This window comes from Haemorhous mexicanus, chromosome 5 (genome assembly GCF_027477595.1).
Source record: "Haemorhous mexicanus isolate bHaeMex1 chromosome 5, bHaeMex1.pri, whole genome shotgun sequence".
Taxonomy (NCBI): domain Eukaryota; kingdom Metazoa; phylum Chordata; class Aves; order Passeriformes; family Fringillidae; genus Haemorhous; species Haemorhous mexicanus.
The window spans coordinates 63,897,999-63,914,076 of NC_082345.1; the positions used below are offsets into that span (position 1 = coordinate 63,897,999).

The following is a 16,078-nucleotide window of genomic DNA, read 5'->3' on the forward strand; positions in this document are numbered from 1 at the left end:
GCCTCACCTATCTCACTATGTCATGGCAAGATTTCTGTGTGCCTCACAAATCCCTCTTTCCCTCTCTTCCCTCTGTAAGATGATTACCTCTGGTCGATCATCCCATGTCTATTTTATCTGTCTCCTGAGATGTTTTTGTCACTTTCATGCTTCTCCATGTAAAAGGTTGGTATTTTAAAACTCTTTGGATATACAAAACATGCTGTAATGCCAGAAGATGGGTTTTTCAGATATTAATTCATGTTTGATGTAATGATGAAGACCTACCTGATGGACATTGTTGTCTTATCAGGGTACCAGGAGCATTGTATCCCCTTGTATTCCACCTCCCATTTCCCTCACCCACCTTGGCATTTTCACACTTCTCAAAGAGTTCTGATGATTGAAGCTTGGGACATAATTCTCAAGTGCTGGACCAAGATAGTAAACACAAAGTGAAATTATAGAAACTTTATGGCATTAAGTCATATCTTGCTGAGAAGGAAGTACTGCATGTCCTTATCTGTTTCTAATGGAAGTATCCTAGAGATTTCTATTCCTATATAACAGATAATAATATGGGATTTTCTATAATATAAATATAGCAAAATTATGTTTTCCAACAACCCTGCTTGTTCCAACCTTCTTTAATTTCTCTGTCTGTGCATTTATTAAAAGACTGTGTTACCTAACTGGAATAAGAGTTTTCTTCAGGATATTTCAAAAGTACTCAAGAGTATGATAGAATGATAGTGCAGCCTCTTACATGAAGTCTTTAATGAAGTTGTAACTGTAGAGTTATATCATTTGCTCACATTGTGACTTCTATGGTTTGAACATGGGTCTGACATGTTGGTGTAGTGGTTTTACACATTTACACATTTACCTTTCACAATCAGATACATCCCTGGATCTAATGAACTGTATTGGTGTTTTTACTTTCTAGAGCTTTAAACAATGAGTCAGGCTGATGAAGGAAGTGCCACAGACCCAGAGCTGGCAACTGAGAGTGAGTCACCTACCTGTGAGCTGACTGCAGCAGCTCCTAGTGAGGAGGAGGAGGGACCCACTGGCCTAACAGCAAGTCCTGCATTTCAGTGTTTAGATGAGGTACCATGTGCCCCAGATTTCTCTGTCTGTAACAGTACAAAGTAATTATTCTGAGGTGTATCTTTTGCTGTTAGTAATTGAAGGTTGTTACCATGGACTATCTATATCATCACCATTTCTTTGATTTTTTTTTTTCTAAGTGTTAAGAAAATTTTGTGCAGCAGTGTCATATTCTTGCTGGGGAGGCTGTGCTTGATAGAGAATCATGTTATTTTTTACAGTGATCATGGCCTTAAGGGGAATGAGAATACAGAGGTCTTGGTTTTGATCTTGTAGTATTCTATCTGTAGAGGTAATTGCATCATGATTTTTTTAAAAGGAAAAATCACAGGTAAGTGTCTCCTGAGGCACTATTAATTGATGATGATGTTGATAGAAGAAACCCTTTAGAGCTCAGTTTCTTTTGCAATTTTTTTGTGTTGAGTCTTTCAAAATACAAGAAGTATTTTAAAATTTTAAATATCAAATATATACCAAATGCAATCCTTAAAAATGTGAGGTCAGAAGAGTCATTAAGAGATAATCTAATCGAAATTTGACACTGAAATAGATTCTCAGCAGATATTTGTCTAATTTGTTTTTAAATCTTTAGTTGGTGGAGATAGCTCTTTGGATATCGTTTTCCAGCATGTCATCATTGCCAGGGTTTTATAAAAAGTTTTTCCTATATCCCAATTTAAGTTTCCTTTGTAATGAATAATGAAGCTTTCTTCTTGTCTTTCCCACATTAAAAAGGGAGACCAGCCAATTTCTGCCCTCTTTATAATAAAAATGTACATCTCTCTCTTGTATCCTTATCAGGCTTTGTTCATACTTCATGGTTTTCTTGAAGTTCTTACCTAAAGTTGCTTTATCTTGGACTCTTTCCATTTTGGATCTGTCAGATTGGTTTGCTACCCTGGCTCTCACTCTCTGCCTACAATCTAAGGTCAGGAGAAAGGACATGGCAAGAATTTGTAGTGAAGAGGAAAATAGGACTGGACCTTTTCTATCCTGCTATTAGATCATACTGAACATAGTTTGAAGCTGCTACTTTCAGTCCAGTGCCAGTGTATGGAGAGCCCACAGCTTCCAGTATTGTTGCAGCACAAACCCCCTTTATTCTCAGTCCAAAGCAGCAGCAAAACTGCCCCCATGCCCCTTCTAAACTGTATTCTGCATTTTTGCTTTGTTTTCCTTATTTTTAATCATGGTGAAAACTAATTTTTCTAGACTTAATCTAGAAAATTATTAAATTATTTGCCTGATTTTTTCTCAAAAAAATCTTTCCAAAGAGGTTATTCTGCATATCAAATTTAAAACTAACCTGTTTAACAGTGATAACATTGTAAACCATTAATGGCAAATACAGGGAAAACTTAGTATTTGGAGTTGTTCCCAATTCAGGAAAAAACATGCTGTGGAAAAACAAAGTAAGAAATTTGCATAATATTTCATAAATGAGGTCTTCTGGTCATTTTGTCAATTTCTAGAAGAAAACTATGACTCATTTATTTTACCATGATTTTTAACAGTTTGCACTTGTACTTTACTGGTGAGTTTGGCTTTTCATCACTTATTCACATTTCTTCTCTTCCACTGACGTATTTGTTTTCTTTTATTCAACGTTATCCATAATTCAGGGATAAATATGTGGCTTTGGTCACCATAGAGGTTTCTTGCATTGATGCAAGGATTTTTCAAGATTTTTCCATGGAAGCAGAATTGTATCATAGTATCTCAGTTTCACTGACTGGTCATTTATGCCTGCACAGCATGTACTTATCAGAAGGGACACATTTTGTTATTATAAGATTTCTTTAAAAACAGATATATGCCCTCTTCCCACCAAGCTAGTCTTGTTTTTCTCATGAAAGCAGCAGATACTCAAACATACAAAGAGCAAGAATTAAAACATGTACACTATCTCTCCTTTTTTTTTAATAAAACCTTAATAGTAACATTGTTCAGCTTTGTGGGTTAGGTCGAAATATTAAAAACTTGGCAGAGTTCCAACAAAAGCCACCCAATTCATCATGACTTCTTTCTACCACGTGTTTTCATTTATGACCAAGTTGACATCTGCTGTTCTATTGGTTAGGGTATTACCATATATTCACAGAAAGAACTTTCCACTTCCTTTAGCCGATGTTGTTATGTCCTTGAAATAAAGATCTTTGTTCTAACACTTCTAATTGAATTTCTTAAACTGTGAATCCTCATATCTTCTGTTCTTCTACTGTTAGAAATAAATCAGTCTGCATCTCTTAGTAACTTTAATTGAAAACTACATGGTCCAGTACCTGTGTAATGAAAAAAATATTACTTGAATAAATGCTACATTAAGATGCAATAAATTCTGCTTGTTTTATTTTGATTTTAGTGCATTATAGGCATATATATGTAATCTGATTCTTAAAAGGCAGCAAAAATGTATTGAATTTTGTCATACAAGTACATTGTTTAAATATTAAACAGCCATTAATTTTATTAAATGGATATTTAATAGTAGTTAGCTTCAACAAAATGATCTAAAATTGTATTCACCCCTTGCCTGCAAATTTATAATTTTTTTGCAACAGATGGTAATATAATAATACATTTAACCTCTCCCTTCATCCTTATATCATTCTTGCTACAACAATGCTGTTACTGCTAAAGCAGCAGAGGACAATTGAAACTGTCATTTGAATAGGAAAAGCAACAAAACATGACACAAACCTGGATTGAATTCTCAAAAAGACAAGATTATGCAGAATGAAAATAAAAAAGACCAGTTAAATTGCCTCCTGCCCATTCTCTTCATTTGTGTCCCCATCATTTTTGTGCTTCACTATATTGTACAATAATATTTTTTCCCCTCTGGCCACTCAAGTTGTGTTTTACTTTCCTCCACCTGATCTAGTTTTAATGGAAACATAATTTGTCATAATGATGTTGTTGATGTTTAGACAGGAAAAAAGACCCCTACTCTATACATCTTCCCAATCTGATTGTGAATCAAATAAAAAACATCCAAAGAGAAATCAAATGGTGGGTATCTTTTCCCAGTGTGAGGTGTTTTACTCAAGGCAATGTCTTGTGCTTTCTCTTTCCTTTGTTGGTATGTTTTCAGGCTAGAAAAGTAGTTCAGTCGAATGTATACATCCATTTTTAAAACCATACCAGAAAAATGATTCTGCAACATTTATCTTGCATGCCTTTGCAGTGGACACTCAGAAGCAGCAGAAATAGTTCTGCAGAATAGTGCACTTGTGAATGAAAAGTGCTTTGCTGTTCTCCAGATCCAGTGAGTGGGTACCTTGTTTGGAAGGTACAGCAATAATCCTTTCCTGCTAACAGAAATCATCCATTTATTTGCTAAATCTAAACATGCAGAAGAATAAACTCCTTTGGGAGATTTTCCTGACTGTCTATTGTAAACTGTTGCACCCTATATCCTATAAAATTATCAGTGTCCCCTATCTGATACCAGTACCAAATCTTTCATTTGTGCTGCTTTTTTTGGTGGAAATTGTCACTATCATGCTACATTTCTTCATCTCTTATGTCCAAGTGTCCAATTGCCACCAAGAAGCAGAAAGAACCTTTCATGAATATTTTTCATTACTATTTTGAAGCTCAGAGTCTTTCTGAGATTAGTGATTTTATACTCCTGACTTCCAAAAGCAGTTGAACGGCCAAATAAAAATGCTAACCAAAATCTCCATTCTAGTGGAAACACAGAGCAAAATCTCAGTGTTTACCAAAAAATCAACAGTATGACAAAGAATTCTCAAGAAAATTTTGTTTCTGATTATCTGATGCTGATTCATGTCTATCTGCTATCTGTAAGATCTTTAACGTCAAAGAATGATGCACGTGTTTAAATGGTGTTTGAGGGGAGAAAGGTACTTCTCATTTTTCTCCCTTTTCTCATCTCTACTGCAGGAAAGAAGAGGAAGTCACATAAAGGTTGGCTACAACTTTCAAATATAAATATAAGAATCAATATTTCATATAATTCTTCAGTGACATAGACACATCTAACAATACCCTTCTAGAAATTAGAGTTGTTTTCAATTTCTTTTGGTAACAAACTGGTTTTTAATTCTCCCCTAACTTAACTTAAGTGATGGCTGTAAACAAGTTTCCTTCAAAAAAAAAGTTTCTTTATCTTTAAATGAAAAGCTTCCTAGAAAATCTACCTTGGTAGATTAGGATAGATTTTTTTTTTTTTTTTTTTTTTACATAATCACCATTTTAATTTCTGTCCCGATACATATTCTGTAATGTGCTTTCTGCTATTATAAAGTGTGATCATCACTATATTTTTGCATGGTAACTATAGCAGTGCATAATTTGTTTTAGTACTCACCACATATGCATGTACTCTATCAAAGATATAAAAATCTTGACACAGCTTAGTATGTTGAAAGCAAACAACATTTTTAAACTTAAGCTGATCCTGGCACACTCCACATGACACGCTTCAAAGGCTCCTGGCCCAACAAAAAAGCATATAAATATGTTGGCACAGACAGCTGAGACAGATGTTGTCTCCACCTCCGTGCACAGGAATTTGACTGCTAATTAAATAAACCTTTTTTGACTTAGTTGAAATGGTCACTTGGGAAGTCAGCCATGGCTGATGATGTTTGTTTAAGCTAGAGTATGGTTTTTTGCAACAGCTTCCAGCAAGTAGGAAATAGTTTGTATTGTGGATGTTAAAGCAAATCGTTGTTGCAACAGGAAAGTTGATTTTTCCTGAAAAAGCTGCAGAGGAATTGGGTGAATTTACAGGTGCCTTCAAACAGCAGGAATGAGAATAGAGCTGGTATAACATGCTCATTCTACAGAGAGGTTCTTTTTACCAATAGCAGGTGACATTGTCAGGAAACAAGGCCAGGAAGTGGCTGGGCGTGTTTGAACTATCACAAAGCAGATGGTACTTCTGTTCATGTCTGAAAAACATGTTTGAAAGTATTTATGATGTCTTGTTTTTCTATGCTATTATAAAGTAAAGTGTGCAGATTTCATACCATGCAGAGGAACTAGAGCTCTCTAGTGTGAGCCTAGGGGAAGGAATTACCTTTAACTGTAACATCTTCTTGCATTTTGGCTTCTTCTCAGCTGTTTCTGATACTCACCAGACTTGACAAGTATATTGCTATATTGTTTCCAAAGCTATCTCTTCCTGTTTTCTCGCCTAAAATGCGTATTTGAGACAAGGCAAATTTGTACCAAAAACTGGGTCTACCTGGGATTGTATGTCAGCAAAATCGTGTGATGAGGAAGCCAGAGCAATGTGAACCCATCATACATTCAGTAAAAACTTTATTGGTGGAGAATCACCTGTTACACACATGAGGTTACTTTAAATGTTAAAAAGGGCATTCCTGGTTTACTTATTCAAAGCACCAAGTACATGTGTCCAAATACTCCTGATTAAACAGAGCCTTAGATATCTGCATGACAAAGAGTCTTTGTGTTTGGCTTTAGCATATGTAGGTTAAACTGCAGAGTGAAGTGGAGAGACTTTTGTACTCCATCTGAAGAAAGGCATGAGAATTTCTGTTTCTCAAAGTGTATCCTGCTTTTCCATAAAAATCATTCACTCCATGCAATTGCTTAAAAATGTGCAAAGCTAACTATTATTTTGTACAGTGTAATTTTAAATGATGGCATACTATTCCTGCTGAAATGTAGGCTTAATTAAACTTCCAGTTTGTCTTGATTATATGAACATAATCAGGTAATTTGGGTTCTTTTTTCCCATTATTATTTTCTAAATGGATTACTCTTTTACTGAAATCAGAAAAAACTGATGAATGAGGACTTAAATAATAGTATTGCTTTCATAATTTCCATTTTCTCATGACTTGTGTGAAGGTTGGACTTGACATACCATCTCAAAATATTGTTCTCTCTTTCTGGTTACCATTGAGTATCACAGCCAAATTAACTTCTGGCAGAAGAACTATAACTCCATAAAAGTTTAATTAAAGCAGTGAATGAAAGAGATCAATTTAGTATGGAAAATGTTTACATCTAGCAGGGCCAATAGATGGTATTGCTCAGCCATTTTTCTTTAAAACTTATGTCAATGTCTTCAGGCCTATGTGTAACTTTTTTTTTTTCCTGAAAGAAAACACAAAACAATGTAAAAATATTTTAATATATTTAAATCCCCTTTCTTTGTCAGCCAGTATTTAATTATTCTCTTTTTTTTTTTTTTTTTTTTTTTCCCCCTCTGTGAAAATTCAAGTTGCGTCCTTGCTGCTTTGTTTTTTCCATGACATGTAAATAGAAATTTGGCACTTTTGTTTGATTTTGTTTTAATTTTTCAGCAGGGGTCTGGGTAGGGATTGACAACCATCTTAAGTTCTTTTTCAAATAAACACATAATAGTAATATTTTTCCCCACCAATTTGTCTAGATACGTATCATTCTCAACTTGCTCCAAATTTGACTGCAGTCTTTCCCAATAAACACAGTTAAGGAAACAGGTATTTGCATTTAAAAGGGAAGGAAAAAGCACCAGTGTTTTCAAATCTTCTTTGAATTTCTTCTCTGGTTTGTTTGGGTTTTTTGTTTTCTTAGTTTTGATATTTTTAGTTTTGGTTTGGTTTTGTTTAAGCAATGTGTAGAAAGCCAAGACATTACCGTCTGCTTGGCTGATCACATTGAACGGATGGGCTTGTGCCTTTATATTTTGGAAACGAGCCATAGGAATTTTGCTAGCAAACCCACTGTTAGTAATTGTTTCCACTAAAATTCACTATTTAAATATTATCAGGATTAAAACCACAAGAGTCTTCATATGCTAATCAGTGTTACATAGATGTTTTCCATAGACTGAAAGACATGTTTTAAATTATTAAGCCTTAGGCAGAGATCAAAGGCTTTTTCTTTGTACAAAAAATTGCATGATTTAATTTGGGGTATGTGTTTGTATTTGTATTCATATGCTTTGATGATTCTTGTATGTGATCTGAAAGGTCAAAGTGTTGGTTGGCTTCTCCTGTTTCATGTTAAAGATAGAGGTTACATAAACTCTTCATTGGGCAATTACTTTTTCCTCTTCCAAAATATGAATAGATACAAAAAATATCTAAGATTTCAGCCCTTGGTATTATCTGGCGGCTGAAGGGTCATAAAACAGATCTCAAAGTAACTGTCATTACTAGCAAGTACTCTCTTGGCATGTCACATAGTCATCTGTGTTGGTTATTGGTGTTTTCTTACTGCTTCAATTTTTACAGAAAATCAATAAAATTATTTATGAGAATTTTTAATAGTCCTTATGTACATCTATAACAGTAGTACAGCTTTAACAGTGGGACATTCTTATTTTATTACACCAAGCAAAAACAATATTTGCAACAAGTAGATGGAGTTACACTTTGTAAAACTAGTGCACATTGACAGAAATTCAGCTACAACAGTTCCAGGCAGGTAATAATCAGATTTCTGTAACAGCATTACACTTTTCTTTTCTTTTTTTCTTTTTCTTTTTAAAGACATGAGACAAAGCTTTTGCTGGTGATTTTAGTCATGTTTACGTATTCTGTTAACATTTCTGTGTTTTACAAAGTTTCCTTAAAACAAGATTTTAAAAGGACAGTTTCTCTTCTTACAACTTAGTAGAAAAAGGCATTTTCAAGTGGAATCTTGTAGATACCATAAGTCACACTTAGCTAGTTATCATATAATGAATTGGAACAAATTGTGCATTTCATGCAAAATGATTAAATGTAATCATATGCAATTAGATATTTACTCTTCTAACTGATACTTCAACAGTTGCTTTTTCTGTTTTGTTTAGACAACTATTTTTTATCCCAAAATAAATATTCTATAGTTTAAAACACATTCTCAAGCAAAGATTATACATCTTGCAGTTAAAACTTTTCATTACTCTTTAAAATTGAAATATAATAAACCAAATTACATTTGAACTATCCTTCAAAGTATTTACTTCTTTAAAATATATATTAATATTTTACAATTTAGCTATTGCCAGTGTTCTTCATTTGTGTTACTTATAACCATAATAGTTTTGTTGTAATCTTAAAAAAACAGTAGCAATCATATTTATAAAGTATTAGGTCAGATGTATACTTGTATTCTTTTCTTTAATGTCTCCTTTAATCAAAAAAGCTATGCCGACAATGACCACACTTAGTTGATAAAGAAAGAGAGTCTTAGTGTAGTTTGTCTGCATCTCAGGATTGGTGTAAGCAAGATAGTAAAATAGCCTCTTGCTAAGATAAGTTGCATCTCCACTCAGTGTTGGTCACTATCTTTATAGAGACATGGTCTAAATATGTGCAGCCAAATTTGTACTCACTATCTACAATGAGAGATTTAATAACAGTATCTCTAATTGGAAATTCCTGCACTATTTGACAATTTGATTTTTTTATATTTTAGAAAAAAAATCTTTACTCTTATATTCTCTTTCTTGTTTAGAACCAACAGTATGCTTTTATGTTTCTGTGGCTACAAAACATGTAGTCTAACAGTCTTTTCTCATGTTACAAAACATTTATAATGTCTTTTTTTGTTTTGGAGTCTAATGATATCTAGATTGAGAAGTATTTGAATGAGAGCTTGAGTTTCTACAAGACCATCTTGTAACATTTGACATACCTAAAGGATTCAGGAGAAAGCAAAATGGCACTGGAAACTATTTGTATGTATTTAGAGGTATTAATGCAAAGAACATGGATTCTTATTGATGTGTCTTCCTCCTACCTGTCTACCTGCCTGCATAAATGTGCAATAAGCTACATAATGGCTCCTTTCTCCTGCAAAAGAGAAGAATGTTGTTCAATACATGCTCTCTCCATGTGTAGGTGTGACACCTAGGAACATGGCTTAGTGTGGACTTGGCAGCTCTGTGTTAACAGTTGGACTCAATGATCTTTAGATTTCCAAACTAAATGATTCTATGGTTTTATAAATATTTCCTCCGCTTTTATTCAATTCTTCTAACAACTTCTTTGAAAAATCTTTGATAACAGGATGAAATTTGAGGAATCATCTTCATTTTCTGTTTTCTTCAAGGCCTTTTTTTGTGGCTTTGGGTAAACCATGTGGCTCACTGTTTTCTAGTTCTTTAAAAATAATAATTTTTGGTACATTTCCTAATTTATACTGATATTGTTGTCGTATACATTTGAAGTTATGAAGGATAGATGATGGAAAAAGACTGTTTTAGAGAAACTAGGTTTTTTTCCAAGTGTTGACAAATTTATATTAGTTACACCTCTGAATTATTTTCAGGTTAAAATGTAAGTATTCATTCAGACACAACTTGTGGAAGACAATATAAAAGTTTTAAATCATAAAATGTGGTATATCACAGTCAGTAAAAGCACCAAAAGCAATGTTTAGAATATTTACATAACAAAACCAAGACCTAACTGGTGTTAAGTTTTAGCAATAAGTATTCACATATTTTAATGCTGGTTTTAAAACATTATATGGGTCAAACCATCTCTAAAAATATTATGTGGAAGTATGTTGTTTTGTCTAGAACAATCTTTTGCCAAACATAACTGAATACTTGATTTCTGAGTATAATACTGAGTAAGTACGATTTTGAGTGCAATCCAATGCAAACTAGTTAAGAGAAATGTGTAGAATTACTGCACAAAACTTTTGGGTCTGATCATGATCTTTACTGATTTAAAGGATTGCCTATATCCAGTGGGAATATCATCCGAAATTCCATGCCACGTACCCCAGAAAATGCCATTGCGAACCCCTTTGTATTTCTTGTGGTAGTACTTGCCGTTGAGATTGGCTGACAAGCAGGCATCAAACCACCAGCCAGAGCTGTAGTAGGCACCACAGTTTCCCGAGGGATACCTGTCATTGTCCTTGTCTGGGGTTGTAAAGAACTTTTGGTCGTGGTTGTAGTGCCTACTGTAGTGGAGGGCATCTCCTGCTGTGCCGCTGTAGCCGTGGACGCTGAGACGGTACTTGAGGTACTCGTTGGCCACATAGAAGTGGTCGTATTTGGCATATTCTCTGATCCCATTGAAATCTTCCAGATCAATTCTCAGTTGCATTTCCTGGCTCCTTGTCAGGAGGTGAATTTTGTCATTGCCTAGCCAGAACTCCCTGCTGAGGTTTCCAAAGCCATGTTTGTAGTCATTCCAGGTTCTGTTGAAGTTGGTGCTGCCATCCTGACGCCGTTGCAGCACTGTCCAGCCGCCTCCTTGTGTTTGCATGTCACAGAAAACTTCAAAGCTCTCGTTTCTGGGATCAGGGCTAATCCTGTAGATTCCATTACTCCTTCTCCCTGCTGTGTAATGGTCAGCACAGTCTCTCTGCATTATTTGTATAACTGGTGAAAGAACAAGTAGTGTTAGAATAAACATAATTTCAATTTAAAAATGTAGCAAATTTTTACCCAGACTGATATGGCATACAGAACTTGCATTGGAGAAACTTTTACATTGCAAATAGTGTTGCAACAACTTCAGTTCTAGAGAAAAACACCTTTTCCATTAGATTTACTTTATAATAGATGTCACCTAGGATCTCTGCATCAGACAGCTGACTAAAAAAACCCAGCTAAACTACATTTTTTAATCAAAATGCCTAATATAAGGGCATTTTGATTATTTGCTTTCCTTTTTGTCCTTTTCTCTACTCTATTTAATCTTTTATTATCTCATGTAAATTCAACCTGATTTCTTCAGTCCATATTTCCAATGCTTTGTATTTGCATACTTGCTGCTTTTTCTATTTAAGTGTATAGCTTCACAATCTGCCTAAAATTTACAGCTCCATCTGGCAGTATGTCAGAGAAAGAGCTTTGTCCATGTGGGAATGATGTTAACCTGGCTATTGTTAAGTAAACATCATTTGACAGAGAACATAACATCATTAGGAATGCTTTGTGTGTTAATATTGACTGTACTTTAGGAAGCAGGAAAAAAGCAATCAAATTGTCACATCTGTAGTAATTGTGTGAGTCCTAGAAAGATGAAGGTGATGATGCTTTCCTGTTTATGTGGCATCCCTGGCTTTACAAAAAGGAAGAATGTTAGCATCTACTGTTAACAGTACCTTTTTCCCACCAATAGGTGATGTGTTTTATTCAGAAGAAAAATACCCCCAGTCTTTTCTCCCAGAGTGAAAATCCATTTTTGATCCACAGTGTCATCCAGTAATTTGATTCTGTTCAACAGCATGGTATTAGAATTCCATATTCTTAAGAGATATGGAAAGCTCTCAGAAGTGCTCAGTTAAGAGTCAAAACCATAATGTTCATTCTTATTGCAGATTTGAATGCATGGGCATTTTCATTTTCAGATTCTGTTGTAATTTTTTCCTAGAAAATTTGAACAAACTACTTCTTGAAAGGGAGGAGTGATCTAAGGCTGCAGCAGGGAGTAAGACTCAGGACCTCTTGTTTGCCAAAAAAATGGACATTTATGAAACCACAGAGTATAGGATTCAAAATCCTTAAAGCCAAATCTAAACCCAGAATAAATTCTTATTTATTTCACTGAACGTTGTGTAAAATCTTTGGTGGGCTAAAGTTCAGAGCAGTTATTAACAGACAATATACATTTCAGATAAAATACTTTTATAATCCAATTCAACTCCTATTTAAATAAAGTTTTAATGTTACTTTCAGTGGATGCAGGAATGGCTCTTGAATAGGAAAAAGTTGTGGCTGTTTACTTGCTAGCTTTCATAATGAATATATTACTGCTACAAATGCTTTTAGCATGTTGTTATAAAATATAAGGAATACCTACATGATCATGTGCCCTGAACACTACCCAGCATTTCAGTAAATGTGAGGAGTATCAAAAACTAATTTAGTCTGTTATTTAGTCTGTTTTGAAGTACTGTACTTGAATGTGATTTATTGCTCATTATTAGTATAACAAAAAATTACTCATTACTTGTGGATGTTTTGTATCTGAATGAACATAATTTATTTCTAGTGATTTTATCTGATTTGATTACTAATATAGTAAGAGCATTACCTTTATTATTACTTATTTCCTCTTTTCAAAGAAGAGCATTTTCAAGAATTTCAGCTGTAAAACGCTGTACACTTGCAGATCCATTTCCAATATTTGTAGATAGATGGAAAATTTTTTTAAGCTTGGATGCTCAGCAAGAGACTTAAAGATTGTAATGCAGCCTGCTCTTTCTCTGTTTTGTCTCTCGAGAGCTTTATCTTCTTATGTTTGATATCAAAGTGGTAGAATACACTGACAATCTAGGAAGCACTTCTTGTTTTCAAGGATTCCTCTATGTAATATAAAAACTTTATGACTTTAAGAAAACCCCTCAATCTTGGCTTAATAACAGCAAACATTAGAAAGAGAGCATTGGTTCTATTCCTTTATAAGGAGAATTAAATGGTAAAAGAAAAAAAGTGGGTTTTTTCAGTGATAACACCTGTTTTCTCTTTTATACTGCTTATATATTAAATTAATCCAAAGGGTTTAGTGTAAAAATGATGATACATGTGTTACCCAGTCAAGAAGTGCTGTTAGTAAGCTTGTTTTTAGCTGAGCCTTTCAGATGTTTGCTGTGATGAAAAGAAAATTATTTTATTATCCATTAAAAATGAAGTGTTTTGCTAGATTCACTTGATGAGTGATGATGTCTGTCACCCCTTTTTAGAGTATTTACAGTTTTACAGTGAGAAAAATTTAAAAGGCAGTTTTCTAAGACACACCTAGAAAAAATTTAACCAATTCCCTTTTCATCCAAGGAGAAAATATGTGTAGGTCACTGATGTTTCATGTCTCTAATGAAGTGTATTATGGTATAAAATAAAGTTAATTTTTCATGTATATTTATTAAATTGCAAAAAATTGTCCTGTAAAAATTAATATTTCAAATCCCTAAATGAAGTTCAACCCTAGGAGGGACTGAACACCTGCAGCTCTCAGTAACCCTCTAGTGGCTGCTGAAATGTTTTACAGGAGTATAAATAAACACTAAAAGAGCAGATACTTGTGAAGTTAATAATACAGCTATTTGGGTAAAATATATTTTAAATTGTTTCCCTAATACTATTGAAATGCACTGAAAGCTTATACAGCAGTAAGAATTAACAAATTACATACCAGGTCTTGCTTGCATTGCTGGGCACTTAGAAGAACATTTGTTATCCAGGTTGTTCACAGCAAATGTCAAATTTGCAACTTTGCTGTCTACATAATGTTCCACATTGTTCATGTTTATGAGGCTCAGCTTCTCTAAACGACCCTGCAGTGTCTGAATCTGGCTCTTTGCATTTTTTAAGCTGGTTGCCATTCTGTTAACTTTGCTTTGCAGTTCCTGTACTCTGTTATCTTGGCTTTCACTGTTTTCTGCAGTGTTGGGTAGCAGGAATTCATTACTTCTGTCTCTTTCCTGGTTGTCATCTGCTTGCAGCTTGCAATCTTGGCAGCATTTTTTCAGCTTGTTTACTGATTCTTTAAGGGTCTGTACTTCTTTGAGAGTCTTCTCAAGCAGTTTGAATTCTTTGGGTATCTGGATGGTCATCGGAGGCAAATTTATCTGATAAGGACAATCCTCTCCTTCATCACATTTCCGATTAGTTTTCAGTTTTATGGGACAAGTCTCAGTAAGTTTTGCTTCTTTAGCATTCTCTTCTTCTTCTAAAATAACTGCAAAAACATTTGTCAAAGCAAGGAGAGTTGACTTCAGCAAGACTATGTAAATGAGGAGCTTCATCTTCACCGAGAAACTAGCAGTATGAGGAAGTATGCAGAAGTGGAACAACTTTATAAGGGCAGCTCAAAGCCTGTGAGTTATCAGACAGCCTACACTGTTCTCAGAAATGGGTGGGAGTGCTTGCATCACGAGTGATTAATAGCAGAGCAAAGTTAGGTAGCACTTGCAAGAGTAGCACATTTCAGTATTTCTGACTCAGAGCTAGTGTATGTAAGCCAGATGATGAAATGCATGTGTGCTGGTAAATTATGCAGTTTATTTTAATTCCTTGTTGTACATGGATTTTCTTTTTTTTTTTGAAAAAAAAGCAGGTAGAGAAAGTGAAAACCACTTTCCAGCCTTTTTCCCAGTCTGAGGTTTATCACAGCAATAGCTTTACTGACAGTCAGTCCCCTTTTCCCTATTTTTTTAACTTTATAGATATATTCATATAAATTATTTAAAACCTCAAACATTGAAACACAGGTATAGTTTTGGTTCCAAACATTTTTCAGTATAGAGTCACAATTTCAGGAGGATGAACAGCACTTTCTTCTTACTATTTCACTTAGCCCACCTTAAAATAGTTATCTGGAATATTAATAATCTCCATGGCACATCACAGTTAAAATTCACTATTATCTGATTTGAGATACTTCTTATTGAGCCTTTTTAAATGATGGGATGTGAACTTAAGATGCTTTCCCCTTTGATGCATCAGATACTACTTGTTAGACTACTTGTACAGGAAAGCCAAATAAAATCCTGATGTTCTGATTAGTGTCCCAAATTCTAAATCTACAATGAGGCAGAGACCTAGGGAGGAACTCTCTTCTGTTTGAGGTATTGCTCTTCTTTTTATTGTGCCTCATATCAGCTTTCAGAGTTAATCATATACTTTACATGACTGATTGCTCCAAATCAAATACTTCTCCAGGTGACAATTGCCATTTTCATTCTACAGCCACCTTTGCCATTCTCATGTGATACCTGTACAGTTCTAATCATCTATGTAATTTTCCTTGTACCTCAAAGCAAGGCTACATGTATATGTCTTTATGGATTCACAGCTCAGTCAAGTGTGATATTCACATGCCCTCTGACCAGAGAGAAACTGTGAGACAAGCAGAGAAGAAGGAAAACACAATTCTTATCTCGCTTGCTGTGCCTGTGTTGTGCTAAAGTAGAATGCAATATGGAGATTGTTTACCCAAAGTGAAGATGTTTTGTTCCCTTGGCCTATCAGGGCCAAGAAGTGTGTGTGTGTGGGACTGTCATGAGAGAAGGAGAGATGAGTGCAGTTCTGTGCAGTTGTGAGCAA

The 16,078-nt window shown here is 34.6% G+C and overlaps 2 protein-coding genes across 2 annotated transcripts in view; one reads left to right on the forward strand and one right to left on the reverse strand.

Moving 5' to 3' along the window:
- Positions 1–936: 936 nt before the first annotated feature.
- CCDC146 (coiled-coil domain containing 146) overlaps positions 937–16,078 on the forward strand; it is a gene marked incomplete at its 3' end in the record, with an annotated part of 60,254 nt that continues 45,112 nt past the window's right edge. The window contains exon 1 of the mRNA XM_059847939.1: positions 937–1,089. Within this exon, the coding sequence (XP_059703922.1) occupies positions 937–1,089 (153 nt within the window). The remainder of the gene's footprint in view (positions 1,090–16,078) is intronic.
- On the reverse strand, positions 8,326–14,861 carry FGL2 (fibrinogen like 2). Its single transcript, XM_059847412.1, has 2 exons — positions 14,166–14,861; positions 8,326–11,407 (listed from the first exon to the last, which is right to left on the reverse strand). The coding sequence occupies exons 1-2, from the start codon at positions 14,776–14,778 to the stop codon at positions 10,701–10,703; spliced, it is 1,320 nt and encodes a 439-aa protein (XP_059703395.1). The 5' UTR covers positions 14,779–14,861; the 3' UTR covers positions 8,326–10,700.